This window comes from Neovison vison, chromosome 8 (assembly GCF_020171115.1).
Source record: "Neovison vison isolate M4711 chromosome 8, ASM_NN_V1, whole genome shotgun sequence".
Taxonomy (NCBI): domain Eukaryota; kingdom Metazoa; phylum Chordata; class Mammalia; order Carnivora; family Mustelidae; genus Neogale; species Neogale vison.
In genome coordinates, this window is record NC_058098.1 from 44741849 (window position 1) to 44763144 (window position 21296).

The window sequence follows — 21296 nt, forward strand, 5'->3', positions numbered from 1 at the left end:
GGGTTTGAAGTGACTCCCTAGTAGTTAAACAATTACTACCGCTTTGTTTCCTCAAGCTTCAGTATCCAGTGTGAATTGTTTTCTAATTTGTATTTCACAGTTTCATTCAAGCCCTTGAGTAATTATCTTCTCTTTTTTAGATTAAGGGTCATTCTGAGAGATTTGACCAGAGCAGCATATTGGTGCCAAGATGAGATTAGAACCTTGAGTCTGACTTCTAATCTAGACCATGTGATCATAACACCTGCAAGGACGGAATGTCCTTGTACAGCTGACAAAGGGTAGAGAGAAAGGAGAAAAAATGACCTCTTGCAAGATATAAAAAGAATGCTTATGTTAGTTTTGAAAATTAAAGAGAGGACACCAGCTGGAAGCACCTCTTTTTTTTTCCCATGGGGCATCAATTTGTTGTATAGTTTTTGCCTTGGGACATCAAAAATTGGGTTAATCATAGCAACTAAAAGAAGGGTCATAACTCTGGAGTTAAGGATCTCTGTTAGGAGTCCCCGACTCCATGATACACTGTGCAAGGAAATGGGTAGCTCAGGAATTCAGAGAAAGAGAGCCCTTGCTAACAAGGTGGGAACTGGGATGGCATCACAAAATAAGGTTTGTGCTAGAGTGTTTTCTGACTACATCCCGAGAATCTTCCATCTCAAGAGAGTCATCAGCACCTGTTAGGCAGGAAACATCATCAGGCAAAAGAGGAATCTGACAGTGATTGAGAGTGCAAGCAAGGGGACATTTGAAAGGATGTGTTGATTGAAATGGAGGCATCAGCATCTTTAAGAGTCGGACACGTCCACTGCTACTTTACTTCCGCCAACAGAATGGCCCCAGTTGCTGTCTTATCTATAGACGGAGCCCTCACCATCCCGGGACCCACCTCCAGGCTTGCCTCGCTCCCCCAGTCTGTCTACAGGCCAGGGCAGGAACACCCCCCACCTTACCTCTCAGGGACAATGTCCCCTTTGGAGACCGTCACTTACTGGCCAAGCTCAAGGGCTTCTTTTAAGAAACCAGAGTCATAGCCCACCCCTCTGTAAAATTCAAGAGTATGTGTTAAATGCATACTGTGTTTTTAATAGAAGCAAGTGAAAGCCTCCATAATCCCTCTCTGGTGTGTGGTTCTTGATTGTTTACGGAGCAATTTTATGCATAGAAGCCCCTTAAGTCCCCTTAATGCCTTGGGGGGGGTCCCCTTATCCTCATTTTTAGAGATGACAAAACAAAAGCTTAGCAAGGTCAACCCGGGTGCAAATGAGACTGAACCAAATCCTGTAGCGGGCTTTTCACATCACCCGGAGCAGCTACACTGCCCTTGTGGGCCCTTTGATGAGGAGGGGGGAAGACGGCAGTGGCGAAGTCACCATACCAGAGGCAGCCTGCTCTCCACAGGACTTAGCATTGACTCATCAAGTTCTGCTGGGTAAAATGCCACCTCTTCTCTCCACCCTTTCCACACTCGGGGAAGTAGGCCAGGAAGCACCGCCCAGAACCCAGGGATGCAGCTAGAATTTAGCTCCGCCTCCCCGAGGCCAGAGGAGCTACATAAATTATTTGGAATTTTTCTTTCTTCCTTTTTTTTTTTAGATTATTTATTTATTTATTTATTTGTCAGAGAGAGAGCACGTGCGCACTCGTGCAGGGGGAGTGGCAGGCAGAGGGAGAAACAGGCTCCTGGCTGAGCAGGGAGCCTGATGTGGGACTCGATCCAGAACCCCAGGATCATGACCTGAGCAGAAAGCAAGCGCTTAACTGACTGAGCCCTGCAGGCTCCCTAGAATTTTTCTGTAAGGAAGATTGGGCTCTTCTTCCCTGCTTTGTTTTGTTTTTAGTATTTATTTATTTATTTATTTGAGAGAGAGAGAGAGAGAGCAGGGGTAGAAGGAGATGGAAATGGAGAGAGACTCTCTAGCACACTCCCCGCTATGCACAGTCATGGGGCTCGAACCCAGGACCCTGACATCATGACCTGAGTCCAGACCAAGAGTTCGATGCTTAACCAACTGAGCCACCCAAATGCCCCCTCCACTGCTTTGGTTTTTACTGGCCTTTTACTAGAAGGCCCTGAAATCAGTGTGACGATTCCATGCATAAACTATGATGTGAATATACCTATACTTTCCATAATGCCTTTCCTCAAAGCCCACCAAAATGAACAAAACTATGAGTGAATCACCACCCTACCCGATGCTCCCCATCTTTATTTTGGTGCGATCTTCCCTTATCATTTGATAAAGCGCCTGCTATTACTTATGGGCTGAAGCAGGCTTTGCTTGCAAAACGTAAAGCAACCCAGGTTACAGGACATCCCTGTGGGGTGACAGGGCGCTGCAGGAATGGGGGTGACTGCCCCACGTCATTGACGGAGTCACGCTTCCTGTGTTCTGCACGGGTAAGGAGAAGAAACATAATTTTCATGTAGCCACCCAAAGGAAGCATTTTCAGTTCAACTCAGAAGTCACGTTTGGAGCCCATGCTACCTGTGGGCCTCTGGCCAGGGACTGCCACAGGCTCTCCTGAGCCCCCTGAGGTCTGGCGTCAAAGAGAGAGGTCTAGTTTGCTCTGTGCCAACGCAGTGGTCACACAGAACACCAGGGACCCAGGGAGTGGAGAGGAGGTGGGCAGACAAGGCTGTATGGGAATCCATGTTGGGAAAAGCAAGGAACCCACCAGCCATAGGGAACAGCATGTGAAGAGGTGCACAGGCACAGAGGGGCCACAGTGCTTTTGCCTTCAGTGAGAACATGGGTTGCTTCTTCACGAGGATATGGAGCAAAGGAGGGAGGGCAAAGCAGGGGTGCACCTCCAGAAGCTGTCTTTAGGGTGGTGGGAAGCATTTTAGAAAAATCACTCCTGGCAGAGTAAGAGTTGAACTCTTTAGCCATCTCTGTAGCCGAGGTACCAACCAATTGAATTGGATACTGGCCACGAATACCTGCAGGCCAGTGTGACAAGCCAGGAGGCCAGGGGCGTGGGAGACACAAACACAGAGCAGGGACAGCCGTGTGACCCTGTCCTTTGCAATTAGTAGACCAAAAACTGTCAGCAATGAACTGAATCCACCCTTCATCTCTTGTCCCAAATGGGGTTGGGAGCTGTCCACCTGTCAGGTGGAAAGACATTATTGCTGTCCAAGGCACTCAGCTCATCTGGGAGTCTGACAGGGGACAGAATGAGGCTGTGAGGAAACACTGGCAAGTTCCAGGCAAGAAAACCCAGAGGGCCAGACTGCAGCTCTGCTGCCTTTGTAACTGTGGGTGGGAGGGGCTGAGGAAGACTAAGAGGGCACAAGGGAGCAAGATGGCCAGAAAGCCAAGTGACTTTTCAGTTAATTTATTGAAGCACTTTCAGTTCCCATTTCAAACCAAGTAAACCACAGTTAACACAGAGGACGACAGAACCAAAGAGGCCTGAATGATTAAACCTGGAGTCCTTATCCCAAGGTACACACCCCGCATTCCACAGGAACAGAGGGGACCTGCGATCCTTGCTCATTGCCTAGGGGACAGGTGGATAGGAAGTGCTCACCCTGTGGGATCTCACCAGGGCCGACAGTCCCACTGGAAAGCCGTGAGTAATCCCATTTTATAGAGGAGGAAGCTGAGGCCTGGAAAGGTCACCTTCTTCCCTCCAGGTCGCAAAGTAGGAAATGGCTCATGTGGACTTCACATGTAACCCGAGAGCCACTTGAACACCAAGTGGTCCGCTGTTTAGTAGTTGATACAAGGATTATTAGCAGAGTTCTGTTGTGGCCATCTGGTTGTTCTATCCCAGCTCTGCTAGGACAGGAGGGATAAATTTCTCAGCTGAAAGGCAGAAGTGTGTGGTGGTTCAGAGTCCATGCTCAGGTGGCACTGTTGAGTTTGAGCAGCAGCTCTGCTGCTGATGAGCTGTGTGTGCTTGGCCATGTGTCTTAACATCTCTGTGCCTCCATTTCTTCCTATGTTATATGAACTAGACAGCATTGTGCCTGCCCCACTGACGCTCACTTACCTGTTTGATTCCCAGCTTCCGGCGCCTAAGACATCTTGCCTGACATGTTCACATGCCCCCAGAGCTCTTGTCCAGGGCAGATGGAAAGGCTAGGAGGTGAATGCCCTCTCCACCCTCCCAGAGCCTGAAGGGAGCAGGTGTATAAATACCCCAGCTGCCTCCCCTCTGATGGGACCACCCTTGAGGCATGCCCTGCATTGTGTCTCAAACATCCCACAAGGTTGAGCTGGTCGAGCTCCAGCCGCCCCCAATAATAACCGGCTTAACAGAGCACACCGCGTTGGCAGCCTTCTCTCCCACCCCACTCCCCTCATCTGCCGCGGGTGCTTCCCGGGCTCACCTCCCAAGTGAACTACTCACCCTCACGTCCCTGTCTCAAGGTTTGCCTCTGGGAGAACCCAAGCTCAAACAAATAGAATTATATACTGGTTTCAGTCGAAGGGTGGTTTAAATCCTGAATCTGAGTAAAGTGCAAAACAGTGCCGGCCACACACGGGCACACAGTCCGTGTCAGTTCTAATCCTTAGTCCAATGAAGCAGTCAAAGGAAGATAGATTAGCACATAAAGAAAATGCCCAGCTCGTGTTGTTGTTCTGGTCCAGGGGCAGGCCTGTCATGCCGGCTGACTTGTTGGCAGCCGGGACAGGCTTGCAGCGTGTCTCCACCACGCTGGGAGAGACTTGACTTTTACGCTGCACAGGCACCTGCGCAGTGAGATGCCCTAGTGCCCACTTCCCACCGCTGAAATGAGGGTTAACATAAATATGAGGGTTAACATCCAAGGGGGCTCCATATGTAGAGCTCCCTTGGAATCAGAACTGCTCAGAGGAAGCCCAGGACATTATAAATTACACAGGTAGAACTTCACCATTAAAATTTAGCTTCAATTTCTGTCACTTTCCTATTACAAAGAAGTAATTAACCAGAATGCCAGAACTCAAATAAACCAAGAGGCCATGTGACCTCATCTTTTATCTTTGTCAGCTAACTCCAGGTTGCAGCCTGCACATTCTGGACGTTAGGTTGCTTAGATTCTGGGTACTGTGAGAGCCTCCCGGAGAATGTCAGTGGTGATTTTGTTTTGTTTGGGCCAGTATTCAGGGTGCCAGTTCCGTCTCGCCTTCCTTGGGCCATGAGATGGCAGTTCCGAAGTTGGAGACAATGGCAGAGCGGTGAAGCGACTTGGCCAAAGCCACATAGAGAGGTAGAGTCAGGCTGGCTGCCGGGCTGCCTGCCTGAGCCTAGTGTTCTTTGTAAAGCACGCGCCTTCTCTGGATTTCACCTTCACCTCCCAGGCTCTCACTTCCCCCTAGGCAGCAGCGGATAAGCAGAAAGTGCTTAAGCTGATGCCTGAGCCGGTCTTGTGATGCTTCCCTTTCCAAGCTCTGACCTTCTCTGGTATCTGTGCTGTCGGTCAGAGTGAAGCAACAGAGACGGAGCTCTCTGTTTCATTCCTGGAAGACACCAGAGGCCAACACATCGAACACTTCCTAATTGTTACTGCACCGAGGCTCATTAAGCCAAGGAGCATCTAAGTCTCTGCCATGCTCTTAACCATTTCCCCCTTGCATATGAGCCTGGGGAATGATTGATAGGATCTATCTAAATATTTTCAGAAAGTTGACTTCCAATTTGGGTCATTCCGCTAACAATTGGTTTCAAAAATTCAAAACATTGTAGTTCATACAGTTCTCTAATATTTTCAAGTCCTTTGCATATTTGTTTGCAGATAAATGGAATTGACATGATCAGGTTTCTTGAGTTTGAATCCTGGCTTGCCTTCTTGTTGGTTGTGTGGCACTGATCTCCTTGGGTCTAATTCCTCATCTAGAAAATGAAAAACATAACAGTCCTCCCTCCATGGGGTTTGTTTGAGTATTTGAAGAGTTGGTGTATATAAGGTGTCTAGAATAGTATAATTATTCTTACAGTTTAAAAGATTTTTTTCTTGGACTTTAAGTAACCAAAGATAGTAGAAAACAACAGGTAGTAGTAATTTATAAGAAATGTGACCAATCCGTTCGTTCTTTCTTCCTTTCTTCCTTTTCTCTCTTTCTTTCTTTCTTTCTTTTTTTTTCCTGGGCTAGTCCATATTCTGAAAGATTTTCTGTTCCTTTTGTTTCTCCAAATCATTTTTCCCTCTTGCTTTGTGAGCAGAATCTGTTTTTCCTATTGGAGAGAACCAGGTGGGCTCCAAATCTCTGTTATTTGGACTTTATTTTTTTCCTATTCTTTATGCTTATTAAGGACTTTAAGAGGGCAGGGTTTAGGAGTAAAGTCCTGGAAAAGAATGCAAAGAGACCAGTCCTATTTCTAAATTGTGATCTTTAAAAAGTATACTTTTTTAAAAAAAAATCGAACATTGTTTTTTTGTTTGTTTGTTTGTTTCCAATTTTGGATTTTAAGAGAATGGGCACTTGGCAATGGATCTCAGATTTTAACCATCCTAACAAAAGATTTCCATAGCACCATTCCTGAGGGTGGGAGTCTGTGGCACAGAGACCGGTGTCCCTTCCCTGGTGGTGAGGATTGTATGAGGGTCCCTTGCTCACTGGTAATGGGCTTTGTGCCATTGTCCCCCAGGAACAGCACAGAACCTTGTGTAGATGATTCGTGTCAACACTCTGGCTCAGAGATGACCAGTCTCACCCTGAGGTTAAAAGTTGCTCTTGGGGTTCAAGGTGGAAATCTCAAGCTGGCCTGCAGTTGTTTTCTGTTGGTTTGATTTATGCAGAATTATTGTAACTTACATTCATAAGATGTGCAGATCTTAACTGCTCAGCTTGACAGATTTTCACATCCGCGCACGCACAGGTAGCCCCGCCCAGATCCAGACATAGAACATCTCCATCTCCCCAGAAGGGTCCTCCCACAGCCTCATGTATTCCTGGGGGTCACTGCCATTCTGACTTCTGTCACTGTAGATTCAATTGTGCCTGCTTTTGAATTTTATATAAATAAAATGCTAAAGGAGATACTCTTTTATGTCTGGCTTTTTTTAGAAACAGATTTTTTTTATTCATTTGACAGACAGAGATCACAGTAGGCAGAGAGGCAGGCAGGGGGCGTGGGGAATCAGGCTCCCTGCTGAGCAGAGAGCCCAATGTGGGGCTCGATTCCAGGACCCTGAGATCATGACCTGAGCCAGAGGCAGAGGCTTTAACCCACTGAGCCACCCAGGCACCCCATGTGTCTGGCTTTTTTCACACACATTGTATCTATGAGATTCATCCCATTGCATCTGGAGTAGCAGGGCACTCTTCATGGAATGAATCTTCCATAGTCTGAATTCCATTTTCTGAATTCCATTCTACAAATATATCCTTGTCTCCATTCCATTGGGATGGGCCTTTGGATAGCTTCTGGTTTGGGGTGATTACGAATCACGCCACTCTCCATGTTCATGTACAGTCCTAATTAATGATTGGCATGACTTTTGCTCCCCGTGGTGACCTCATTCTAATGGGGTGGTAGTCGCTTATAACCATGAATGGGACTTGTGTGACCTTTAGATAGAGAGGAATAAACCGACGAATGTTTATAAAGCACTTTGAACTAAATTAAGAGATCATTTACTTTGGAAAGCAAGGTGATTGTTGAGAATAATTGTGCAGCTTCAAGCAAGCCAATAGACACCTCCAAACCTCTGCCTCCTCATTTGTAAAATAATATTAATATTTTTCAAAAATAAGAGAGTTGTTATAAGAATTAGAGGAGCTAATAAAGTAAAGCACATAGAGCCTAGCCCAACTGGATGCTCAGTGTCAATCGCTATTGTTGACTTTTCAATGTAATGGTCATTTAGGATAAAGTCAAAGATGCTGTAAAGTCACACAGGCTTATTAACACAACAGAACCAACATAGACCAGGTAGTTTGTTTCAATGCCAGATGCCAAGTGAAAATGTTGTTCTGTTTTTCTTCTTACTTTATATAATCTCTTTTGCTTCAACCTTGACTTCTATAGCTATATAAGGTCTTAATTTAAGCAAAGATATATCTATCTCCCAGATATAGAGGCAAAGGAAAAAAAATGGGCGGGAGAAGCAGGTCATTGTGGGGTCATCTTCAACTTTGGCAAGAGTTTTATCTCTCAGTTATGGGAAAACTGTTTGGTGTTTGGGCATCTGGCTTAGATTTCTCTTTGTTTCTGACTTCCTAATTATAGGTGGTAATTTGGATGCATTGTGATCTGATCCAATGTCAGGAATTCCCAAGGCCAGAGAGAGAACTCAACAATTTCCAGTTTTATATGGAAGTAGATCCATGAGTTTCCAAAATGGAATCACGTTCAAGTCTCATAGATAAGGTCTGGCTACCCAGGTAGCTTTGATGAGAACGGGCAAACATCTGAGATTAGAAAGCTGATGTTGAGAAAGCGGAGAGCTAATGATTACATAAGTCATCTTCAGTCTGGATTTCCAGACTTATGGTCACTTTACGGTCAACCAAGAAAGCTACTTCATTGGGCAACCATTCAAAGAAAGAGGGAAAAATAATGCCATCCACACCTAAAGGTATTTCCAAACTCTGGCCAGAAACACATTTCAAAATTTTTAGAACTTTTATTTTGAAATCACTTCAGACATACAGAAAAGTTGCAATCATGTCTGCCCTTTATCATGATTCCCTGAATGTTAGCCATTTGTCGTGTTTCATCCTTCCGCTTTCTCTTTGCTTACACACACAAGTGTGCACACGCACACACACGCGCACACATACACCGTCTTTTTTCTGAGCCATATCAGAGCTAGTTGCAGGTGTTGTGATCCTTTACCCCTAAATCCTGTATTTTCCAAAAACAGAGACCTCTTGTTACAAATATAGGAAAATTAACCACAAATACAGTGTTTACACTAGGACCTAATCTGCAGACTTTATTCAAATCTTATCCACTGTCCCACTAATGTTCTTTATAGCAAACGAAGTAAAGAATTTGGGGTCCAGAATTCAATCCAAAATAACATGTGTATTTAGGTGAACTTATTTTCTCTGGCAATATTTGAAGAAGTCTTGAATCTCCTCTCTTAGCCAGTCTTTCCTTGTAAAATAACATATTTACTTACCTGTCCACCAGATGATCAGTGGAAGGACTGGATCAAAAGAATGTCTTCTAGAATATTCACCTGGGCACATGGGGGATGGGCCATAAAAATAGTTAAAACAAATCTATTTCATTGTATTGACTGTCTGCAAACAAACAAACAAATTAAAAAGCTGTAAGAATTTATTAGGGAAGATTCACATTCTGCAGCTTTCTAGAAAACATACTAGAGCGTGAGGAGTGGTGGCACTGCTAAGTTTTGTTGGCTCGGCAGGTGTGACGTGGTCACCTGTCCGCCCTGTAGCCAGCGCAGAGTTGCAGAAGGCCTTTCTGGGAAAGCAGACCTTGCGTTTCTTCTTGCTTCAGATAATGGTCACAGTTGCTGCACTTTCTTTGGCAGATGTGGTGCTGGAGAAAGCCATGCACAAGTGCATCTTAAAGCCCCTCAAGGGGCACGTGGAGGCCATGCTGAGGGACTTCCACATGGCCGATGGCTCATGGAAGCAACTCAAGGAAAACCTGCAGCTCGTGCGGCAGAGGAACCCCCAGGAGCTGGGGGTCTTTGCGCCAACTCCTGATATTGTGGACGTGGAGAAAATCAAAGTCAAGTTCATGACCATGCAGAAGATGTATTCGCCGGAGAAGAAGGTCATGCTGCTGCTGAGGGTCTGCAAGCTGATTTACACTGTCATGGAGAACAACTCAGGTGAGTTGTCCGGGCTTCTTGCATTTCCCGCCAGGGCCAGGGACGTTACCAGCCATACATCAGGCTCTCTGATTCCCAGTTTCTCTTTGTTTCAGTCTCTTCATTTCACCAAGCAGCTTGCAAAAAATACAAGTGTCACGCTGGTGTCTGGCAAGTCGGCCACTTGCAACAGATGGGTAATACCAAGAAAAGCAAGTGGTTGAGGCAACAAGACTCTTGTATGATACCAATTTATTAAAGATTTAGTTCAGGGAAGTAGATGCAGCTTCAGTCTCTGGAGAGTGAAGTCAAATCCTCGCTCTGGGAAGGAGTTCATTAACTGTGGGGCGTTAGCTACCTTAGTCTACTTCTAAAGGGAAGTTTCTGTACGGGACACTGAATCTGACTCTGTCCTTCATAAGGCGGGGATTAGATTAGTCAATGCAGGCATCGCTCCAAGCACGATGGGAGTATTAGCAATTATCATTACCACATTTTGGCCATTGAGGGTTTGGGTCAGTGATCTACGTCTGGCATGGGTCAAACATGGAGCTTTCAAGAATAATACGCTTCAGTACAACCATTTCATTGGTTCTCCCTTATTTGCTAAAGCAGTATAATTGAATTCACAAAAGAATTACATGGTTTGAAAGTAAGTCCTTGGGTGTCCTCAGTTCTGCTTCTAATAGACCCAGACCCAGGAGTCACCTTGACTCGTGGCTAGTGATTGGGTCTCACATAGTACCAGGGCTTCAGTGAGCCTGTGATCATCTTTTCCTGTAAGTAAAATTGTTCCATGGAGAAGCAACAGAAACAAAACACAGGCTGTATTAAACACAGTATTAAAACACTGTATTAAATACATTGTTCTAAATACAAAACACTGTATTAACCACTGCTTGCGTAGATGGGAATGTGTGCGCACTTTGGACATTGTTGAGCAAAGACATGAAAATGTGAGCTCTTGAGCCGGTCCTGATAGCGGGTGAACATCACCTCTGAAATGCGCAACCATATTTCACGTACAGGAAGTATATTTTCTGTAGTTCAGAAAAGCCCTCATGTAAGTCCTAAAATGGTGTCTGCCCAGGATTATGTTCTTCTGATGCACAGCTTCTCAACCTTAGCATTAATGACATTTAAAATGGATAATTCCTTATTGTGGGGGCTGCTTCCTGTTTGGAGTTTATCAGTGTTCCGGATGTCATTTGCATCCTACCCTCTCATCATGACAAAGAAAAATGTCTCCAGACAATGCCACATTGGGGGAGGGGGGCGCCGGGAAGCGGGGAGGGAGGGAGGGGGCGGGGAGGCCCAGTCACCAGAGTTGAGACTCACTTATATAATGAACAGTAGCAATAAGGACTAAAAAAATTTTTTTTCCATGTATTAATCATATGTATCTATTTGACATATGCTGAATTTGCACATTTCAGTAAATTAACTGTGTGCTCACATTGAACAGACAGCAAAATTTTACCCCCTTCTCAGAGTTTGGTCCTGTCATTATGTTGATGATTAATTTCCACAGAAGGCAGTAAGGAACACGGTAGAATTCACAAAGGATTAACATAATAAGTAGATACTTAGTAAATGTTTTATAATACTCCTTGCTGAAAGTTAAGCTATTTGCAAGGACTCTGTTCTGTTGCATAACTTGATGCATATCATGAAAGCGTGGAGAAAATCTTTCATGTGTTCATTGAGTCACAGACGGTTCATTCTGAAATTGTAATGTTAAAGCTGGTCTCTGGCATGAGCGGCGAGGAGGGTCACAGGCTGCATAGGATTCCAGAAACACCCACCTCTGTTTATGAATAACACATTTCCCCCAGATGACTCCTAGCTATCTAATAAAAGCAGTATGCGTAGGATATGAAAGAAAGAAGTGTTGGTAAAAATATTCCCATCTTCCCCTTTCTTCCCATCCCAGGGAGGATGTACGGAGCTGACGATTTTTTACCAGTCCTGACCTACGTCATAGCTCAATGTGACATGTTGGAACTGGACACGGAAATCGAGTACATGATGGAGCTCTTGGACCCGTCGCTGTTACACGGAGAAGGTAACAATTGCTTGATGACATGGGAGGAACTGGGATGCCCTTTTTTTGGTTTTGTTTTCATTTTTTGTTTGTTTTTTTCCTTGAAGTGAGATTCACATAGCAGCAGATTAACTACTTTAAAGTGAATTGTTCAGTGACATTTGGTACCTTCACAGTTCTGTGCACCCCACCACCTCTGTTTTGCCCCAAATAAATAATAGATTTTCATCCACCCAACATAAAACCTCATGCCTAGGGGCACCTGGGTGGCTCAGTCATTAGGTGTCTGCCTTTGGCTCAGGTCATGATCCCGGGGTCCTGGGATCAAGCCCCACATCCAGCTCCCTGCTTGGCGGGAAGCCTGCTTTTCCCTCTCCCACTCCCCCTACTCGTGTTCCCCCTCTTGCTGTGTCTCTCATTGTCTAATAAATAAAATCTTTAAAAACAAAATAAACAAACAAAAAAAAACCCCTGCCCATTCAATAGTCATGTGGGTGCTTTTTTGACATTGTAAGGGTTAACTATTGTTTTAATTTCTGTTTAAAAGAATGTGCTGACTTTTTTCTAATTATAAAAGTAATCCATATTCACTGTAGAAAATATGGAAAAGTCAGAAAACCACAAAAATAGGATCTGGTGATAAATATACTTCCCTGAGATTGGTTAATTGCAATTTAAAAAATATTCAAAAGGAAAAAAAATGCCATTTAAAAAAAAATGGTTTCCTTAAGGAAGAAGGAAGGTATAATATCCTGCTGTTCTATCAGTGAAATGGATGAAGGCTGGTCTTTTGTTTTCATCTGTTTAAAAAATGCTGTTCTCAGCATGAAGACAACATTGATTTTCTTTTCTATTTAAATAATTGTTTCTTGGTTAATTAATTAATAATTGTTTTCTATTTAAATAATTTTACTGCTGTTAAAATACAAATGCAGTGGGATAAAATCTGGGCAGTTTGCTTTCAACTCACCTTGTCAGTTAGGTCTCCTTCTTGTAGCTGCCTGACCCCAGCATGTCTTAGCAGAAATTCCTTCTTGCATATCGGTTAGGTATTTCATCCTGGAAATAATTGGGATATTTGTCCTTGTGGTGCACAGCCTTGAAAAGCAGAAATAACTGAGGCTCTTGTGGGAGCTTGTCTTTTTAAAGAACGAATCAGGGTCTTTGCATTGTGAATTCCATTAATCCATTTTCATGAGCCCAGATGGCCCCTGAGTGGTAAATTGTTGCGTAGAACTGTTTTCGTTTTTGTTCTTTCTTTTCTCCACTGAGTTTTAGTCTGGCCTTAAGTAAAAGGTCCATGTACTGATTGGATTCTGCAGGGAATGTATCATACTGGGATTTTCCCCAGAGGGAAACCGAAGTGCATCACCACCCCCAGAATGTGTCCCTTAACCCCCTAAGTCCTCAGTGCTTAGCCTTTTCTTCAGAGGGTCTGTCCTCCCTGGAGCCCCCAGGGTATGAGGTATACCCTTCCCAGCCCTTGAGGGACAGTGCTGACTCAGGATTAGTGATGAGTATCTTTTCATCCTGTTCCCCCACCCCAGAGAGACAAGAATGAACTTTTGATCCCGTTAGCCTCTCCCCCATTTACCCCTCCCCCTCTAATATTCATCATCCTGGAACCAGACATTCCATGATGATCCCCCAAGATCCTGCCTGGAGCTTTCCTCACCTGCCCTGGGACTTAACAGGAGATGAGAAAGCATGTAGTTTTGTCCAAGAACCAACAGAAGCATACCTTCGTCTCCATGCCCTGCTTTGCTTTCTTCTGCTGCATTATTATTATAATTTCATAGGCTTCTGGGTGGTGTTTCAGTTTTAGTTGTTTGGAGCTGTAATCATGCTTAATTCTACAGATGAGTTTGTCAAACTCTTGGGACTTTGGGGAAAGGGCATGTCAGTTCCACTTAGAAAATCACCATTCTGTTGCTGACAGCGTATACTTAGGACACACACAAGCTTACATCTTGTGGCCCGAGGACTGAGACAGCCACTTCCTGCCACCCTTCCCAGCATTTCCGCAGAGCGATGCCCTGCCCTGGGCACCAAGCTGGGGACAGATGGACAGGTGGCTGTCCTTACCTCCAGGAATCACGTAGGAGAGAAGGACAAGGGCCCAGAGGTTCATGAATGTTTGGAGCAGCCAGTGAGCCTGCACTTAAACGAGAGCCTGCCTCTGCTTAACTGTCTCTCGGGCTTCTTGGCTCCTTTCCTTGGGAAAACAGGCCAGCCCAGTCAGGCTGGCAGTGGTTACAGACCAGGCCTGCACGTCAGGGACATGAAGCTATGCAGACCGGGAGGAAGACATGCATTACCAACCCAGCCCTCTGCGGCCTGCCCAAGGCCTTCTTCGGTTTTTGGGGCTGCAGCCCACATCTCTTTTCTGCTGTTTAAGCAGGTAGTTTCGTTTACGGAAAAGGCGTCACAGAATCCCTCTTAAGTGCACAGCTCTAGAGGGAGGGTTACAGTTTTGCTGAAATGTAACCCTTCCTCTAATTGCATCCACATGTTTCAGAGTGTGGTCATCCTTGGCTTCAAGAATTTTGAGTTTTCTCTGTGGTGCCCTGGACAGATCCGAGCTATGGAGTCTAAAATTTGACATCCAGAGGGAACACCCTCCCTCCCAAACTTGACCGTATCGGTTCCCCAGGTCCCAGCTCTGAAACTGACACCTCTGTACAGCCTCACATGAACACTTATGTCCCTGACGATTGCTCGGACTCCGTGTAGCATTTAAATTCTGTACCACCGAGTTTCACACTAAGCCGTGTGCTGATTTGCTTACGGGGCAAATGTTTAGTAAAAGTCAGCTACTCAGAACTCTGGATGAGCTTGGAGAAACTTGCACCCTGGTGGCAGGATCATTAAGCTGTTCAGGGAACTTGAAACAAGTACCCTCTTGTGTGTGCATGGGACCAGTGTTGCCTAGAGTGGGCTAGGTGATGATACGGGAAAACATAACCCCCCATATCGCCCCTTCAGCGATCTAAAAATCACAAAGGTGTGTTCCTTTCTAAGTTACATGTCCCATGCCGTTTGCGGGGGCGGGGGGGGTGGGGGGGAGGGAATCGTGCTCATTTCTGGGATGTAGACCTGTTGCCACCTCACACATTGTCACTTGTTGACAAGAGAGAGAGTTCTTCAGAGTCTTGCATTAGCAGCTGAACACTTTGGCCAAGAACAAAGCTCATTTAACCACAACTAACTGGGAATCCTGCATGAATAAACCCGCCATACTTGTTATCTTGAATAAATTCATAAACTTCTGTAAAGCAGGGGCTCAGATTCTGTTTCTTACAAACCTGCCCCTTGCTGTATTTCTGGCTCGGGCTCACAACAGAAATTCAACAGATATTTTGACCAAGGTGTCTCTCAAGTTTAAATATGCTGAGCCCAATTAGGGGCTTTTTAATAAATATTCAGGGCGCCCCCTAGTGGTCTGCCAGCATGGAGCTTAAAAGTTCACCAAAGCTGTCTAATTACAGTTCAGGGCCAAGCTATAAACCCACGTACATGCATCTCACCCTGTTGCGAGTCTTTTAACACTCACTAAACAAGAAATCGTTCGTAAGTGCACCCACTTGCCTTCACTTGTGAATTCGTTTTTTCTAAATGTCGTGTTACGTTAGTCCCCAAGTAAGGGCGAAAAAGGGAATCAGGAAGGAAGGAGTTTGAAGAACCCATTTTGTTATTGCAAACACAGTTGTATCCTGTGCAGTTCTCTCAAAGTGTATAGTTTATTTAAAATTTAGAAAATGTTAATTCCTAAAAGAAAAACCTGGAAGCAAATATTGTCAAGAGATGTGTGGACTCCTGCTCAAGAAGTAAATGATTCTAGGCCCAGAGTGCTTGACCCCCATTATCCTCCTGTGTCTCCCCGCCTCTGTCAGGCCTCAGTGCCCTGACCTTTCCTGACAAAGCACTTCCACAACTGCACTGAAATAATCTAGAGATTTTGTATGTCTCACCCGTCAGAATGGAAATTCCTGCAGTGAAAACAGGGCGCTGTCAGCCTGACCTGACTGCACCCCCTAGCACTGGCACAGGCTGGGGGGGCGTGGGGGTGTAGTATAGCCACAGAATGGATGGATGAATGAATGGATGGATGGATGGATGAACGAACAGAGGAAGGTCAGAAGGGCATGTGCTCTTGGACACGAGCTTCTGGTCCCACAAGGAAATGCCTATGGAGACAATAAGAAGCATGACCTCTGATCCTGTTGTCCCCACCTGTTACCACCAGAGTATAAATCCGTGGACAGCTTATTCTTTCTGCCCTTTCCAGGAGGTTATTACTTGACAAGCGCCTATGGGGCACTTTCCCTGATAAAGAATTTCCAAGAAGAACAAGCCGCTCGACTGCTCAGCTCCGAGACCAGGGACACCCTGAGGCAGTGGCACAAACGGAGAACCACCAACCGGACCATCCCCTCAGTAGACGACTTTCAGGTATGTGGCTGGCAGTGGCAGCTCGGGTTCCCAAGGTCACCTGCCCTCTGGGGAGGCAACACCGGTTCACACAGCTCCTGGCGCCTGAGGTCCCCCCTTTGTCAGATCATCCGGTGGAAAAGGGATATTTTAAACCACCCTCTGACCTTGTTCTTTCACTTCTCTGTTTTCTTTGAATTTTAAAAAAAAAAAAAAAATGTGGGTTTGGCCCAAGTTTTGCTGCCCCTAAGAAAACAAAGTCAGATTAAGTTAAGATTTCTCCCAGAATGTTCCTCCTGGATGCGGAGCACCTGAGCAGACAGGAAGTCAAAAAGAAGGAAGCCCTTGGCACAGGCAGTGGGTATTTCATTTTATCAGATCAGCCGCGTGGGCGTAGCAGTGTTTGGCATTGCAGTTGACCTGGTCTCCTTGAGAGGAGGAATTGGTGCGGTGATGTCTTCCCTATTCTTCCTTTTTCTCTCCCCGCCCCCTCAAGATGGAAGCCTCCAGAATCTCACTGGCAGCCTCTGTTCTGGCAGCCAGTTGGGCCGGAGTAAGCATCAGAGTAAGCGTCCAAGCCAGATCCTGCCTGAATTCCCATCAGAGTTTTCCATGGCCATGAGCTGAAGGGTAGGGTTCCCAAAACGCCAGTTTCTCAGGGAGGAAAGGCAGATTAAGGCGGTAGACTTCTTGCCCAACACAACTCTCAATTTGCTTGTAGTTGGTGACATTATGAATAAGTCTGCAGTAGTGTTTGAGTAGTCTTTGAGTAGTGTTTTCAGAGTTTCGAACTGAATTATAAAACCTGACTAGGTGTTGTTTCTGCGTGTCACGTGGTGAATTTCTAAGCAAGACAGATTAGTTTCTATGTCCAGAATCACCTTCCTTGCCTTTTTGTCTTCCCGGTGCTCTGAAACTACTCAGAGGTTCAAAGTTAGCCCATTGTGGAAAGGCAAGATCAGTAATTCTTTCTCCAAGAATGCACTATTCTCAGAAATACATTCCCAAGCACATAAATCTAAAAAGAACACCTACTATCCTCCTTTCCCCTACCCCCCTTGAAGGAATCGTTGAAGAACAATCCAGGTGTTAAATGATTTAGCATCTGTAGGCTCTTGGGATACTGTGATATTAGCTGGGTGTCGGGAGGATTCCCGAGGTCCCACAGCCTCTGAGGAGAAGAACAGAAGAGATGAGAAAAGCTCATGTTTCCATCTCCCTGCCTGCTACCAGCCCCTCACTCCATCTGGAGCTTCTAACAGAGATCCCCAGATTCTGCAGAGCTCCTCCCCACTGGCCTTTTTCACTGGGATATACACACCTTCTTAGAATATAACCCAAGAGAGGAATTGTCCGTCAGTGCTCAGCTCGGCTGTAAAAGCAAAAACACAGAACCAAAACTCCACATGGAACTCCTACATCAGGATCATGGACACACACAACGGTCTCCACACATTGGAGAAACAGCACACCACAGTGTTGAGGATTCTAGAACCCTGGCTTTCCCACTCACGAGCTGTGTGGCCTGAAGCAAGTTACTTAGCTCTTCTGTGCCTCAGTTTCTTCCCTGGTCAAATAGGGATGGTGTGGGCTTCCTTACCAAGTTCTCTTCAGGTGTCAGTGGGTTAATGCATACCAAGAGTGTGAGACAGGTGTTGGGGGTAGTAGGATGGGAGAGGAGGGGTTTGGTAAAATGGAACACGTGTGTACTCTAGTGTTCAAATTCAAGATCGTCAGAGCTCCCTTACATGTGCAGAGCTCGCTGTCCTTCCCAAGGGCTTTTCCTTCCTTCCACCCAGGAAACCCTCAAAGTAACCACGTGGAACTCCAGGTCGAGACCACCATTTCCTTTCACGCCTGAGCTGGGGTGCCAGATTTAGAAAAGGGAAACATATGTATTTTCTGTCTGGGCATTCTCGGTTTTATCTGCTCACCTCAGTCCTGACGAAGTGGAAAATGAGAACCCTCCCGGAAAGGCTGGGATGAGCATAGGGTTCTTTACAGCTCAGCTGGGCTTTGCCTGTGTGAAGTCACAGGGTGACCGTGTGTCTCGATGGCAGGTGCCTGGCACTGTCTACAGAGCCCGGCCGGCAAGAATTCCCTTCCATCACCCTGCAGCCAGGCCCTGCCCTCAGAGCCTTGTGGCTGATGTTTTCCACATTGCCCTCCCCCTGGAGCCTTGGATGAGGTTGAATCACATGAAGCTGCCACTTGGGGAGGTGAATGGTCAAGCAGTAGCAGTCTCTTGTGGTCCCGTGTACTGTGCTTGCCTTTGTTTAGGCGTCATGAAAAGTAGCCCAAAGTGAGTCCAGCACGTGCTCTTGTGTCCTTGTGTTTTAAACTTGACTTCTGGGCCTGGCTCTTCTGCTGGTTGGTTTACTTCTCAAGCTGGGAATACACCCAGCATCGGAGCCGGTTCCCATCCTCAACTGGAGCTTTCCTAGCCAGGCTTTCTCAGGGATGCTGAAAGATCAGAGCAGGTCTGCTGGACTTCCTGCAACTTACATTCCTTTGCAGAGCCTCAGAGTACAGCCTCTTGGTCTGTATAGTTGTTCCCTCCATGGTCCAGATTGAGAGCAGCCACTTTCCTCCCATGCGAGGTCTCACATCCTGCTGGGGCAGAGCCGGGCATGGCTCACAAGTGAGACCTTGTCCTTGCATTATCACTCTGGCTTACTGGTCTCTCTCATTTTCTCTTCTGATTGGTCTCCCACATCTCTCTTTCCGCCTGCAGAATTACCTCCGAGTTGCATTCCAGGAGGTCAACAGTGGGTGCACAGGAAAGACCCTCCTCGTGAGACCTTATGTTACCACCGAGGACGTGTGCCAGCTCTGTGCTGAGAAGTTCAAGGTTGGGGACCCTGAGGAGTACAGCCTCTTTCTCTTTGTTGACGAAACGTGGCAGCAGCTGGCAGAGGACACTTACCCTCAGAAGATCAAGGCTGAGTTGCACAGTCGGCCACAACCGCACATCTTCCACTTCGTCTACAAGCGCATCAAGAATGATCCTTACGGCGTCATTTTCCAGAATGGGGAAGAAGATCTCACCACCTCATAGGAGAGACGGGACTCCCCTGCGGTGTCAAGGGGGGTTAGGAACCTTGCCTTCTGGCTTCCACGTGCTTGTGCTTGAAAAGCAGTCAGTCACCTCCTAGGGGACCCCTCGGTTCAGTGACTAAGCCATCCACAGGCTGACTTGGCCAAGGGCATCCTTAGCCACGTTGCCCAGGTGAGGTAGCAGAGGTTCATGAAACGGTAGGCTTCTCCTTCAGAGATGGAAGAATTGCATTGGATGGTTGAGGTGTCCCAAGGCTGTTTGCTACCGACCCTGCAGTGAGGTTCTAGGTTGGCTCACATGTACGTAAACATATGGGGGCAAGCTCTTCCCTTCAGTCCAACAGCAGGTTTGTGCCAAGCCTGTCTGATGTGGTGCATCAGGAATGTCTCAGTTCTGTGGATGGCTCTATCCTTCCTTCCTTTCCCTTTCTTTTCTGTCTTCTTCTTCTTCTTCTTCTTTTTTTTTTTTTTACAAAGAGCCTTTGTGTTTTTATATATTTCATAGAAATTTTTATAGCAGTTGCAGGTAAACTGTCAGGATTGGTTTTTAAAATATTTTTGTAACTTTAAGATATTCTATAATTATGCATGTGATTTTAACATTTAATATTCGAAAAGAAATCTCTTGCTGGATTTGAGAGTATCACATTTTTTTAAATGTCTCTCTTCTGTAACTGGATGTTTTGGCAACTTTGTGGGGAAAGACTGCTGGATTTCTTAAAGCAATGTATTACTGACACTGGCCACAGAATGCCTTTGGAAATCTGATGTACTGTTACCTTGTTTGTGCTCAGTGGTTATTGTGCGCTTTTGTGTTTTAACCAAGTGATGCCGAGGATCAGGAAAGAAATGAATGTAGAGAGAGGTCGAGAGAGAAAAACAGACTCTAACAAAGGACTAAGGGGTGTAGTCTGCTGGTTCAGACTCCTTGAAGGAAGTGATAGAAGGAAATGTAAGGATCCACTTATGCTGAAAATACTATAAATATGCAGTGAGATTTGGCAAAATCTATCCAACGTTATTTGCTTTTGGAAACAATTTTGAAAACCCCGGGGGGGTGGGGAATAAGGCTAGTACTCCCCCGAACGTTTTCCACATAAATCAAAACTAACAGCATCAAATTATTTGGGGGCAAAAACCATTTGTGTATAATGTGACTTGCATTGACCTGAAATAAGATGCTATTTGGAAAAGAGGTCGCGATGCCACCAAAAAGCCCATCTTTGTAATGAGAATGTATGGTGAAGTTCACTTCACGTTTGATGAGACCTGTTTGGGGTTGCAGAGTATGAGGGTCCTGTATCAACGTGAAACAGGTAGTCACGAGAACATGTTATTGTACTGTGTAAAGATGCGTTGTCATCTAATTTGGTTGGCTTTGTACCTTGTACCGTGTTTAGCTTTTCCTGTACATCTAGAACCCTCAACACATACCGTGTTGTACTTCCTTTTGTAAATGATTTTTTTAAATGGAATTTTGCACATAATACATTGTAATACTGTATGATAATCATGTGTGAAGATTTTTGAACTGCTGAGTTGTCCTTTTTTTTCTTCAAAAAGCAGAGGCTAATTACATGCCACCAAGGGTTTTGCTAATAATTATGCAAATCCGAAATGCACACTAGGGTTTGCGGTTCGATAATCCGGTAGAGAGGAAATGGAGAAGTTTGCATTTTTTTGCAGGAGCCCATATACTGATAGGAGGCAAAAATCTAGGAGCGGAAGCAGAAGAATAGTGTTCTGGTCTGAAAGGATTTCCGGTGTTATCGAGGACAGCAGGAGGCTTTGTTGGACCCAGAGAAAAATCACTGTTAATCAGAAAGGCGCCTCAGACAACCGCCCACCATTCTTATGTGACCTCAGAAGAGTGCAATTGGAGAGTTGAGTGCTCTTTCTAAAGTCTGCAGGGCCAGTGCTCTTTTTTGCTGCCATTTTCCTGTTCTTGGAACTATCCTGAATAGCAAGTGCTTGGTAAGTCCTTGTTGACTCAGCCATCTTTTCTAACCCATCAGTAGGATGGATACTTAAAAATCA

General features: G+C 45.6%; 1 protein-coding gene across 9 annotated transcripts in view; it reads left to right on the forward strand.

Moving 5' to 3' along the window:
• The window catches only part of RIN2 (Ras and Rab interactor 2), a 231250-nt gene extending 210481 nt beyond the window's left edge, over positions 1-20769 (forward strand). For all 9 annotated transcript variants that reach the window (XM_044263536.1, XM_044263530.1, XM_044263531.1 and 6 more), the window contains 4 exons: positions 9443-9748; positions 11661-11792; positions 16060-16223; positions 18937-20769. In XM_044263536.1, coding sequence (XP_044119471.1) covers positions 9443-9748; positions 11661-11792; positions 16060-16223; positions 18937-19260 — 926 coding nt within the window. In that variant the 3' untranslated portion in view covers positions 19261-20769. The remainder of the gene's footprint in view (positions 1-9442; positions 9749-11660; positions 11793-16059; positions 16224-18936) is intronic.
• The last annotated feature ends 527 nt before the right edge of the window (positions 20770-21296 follow it).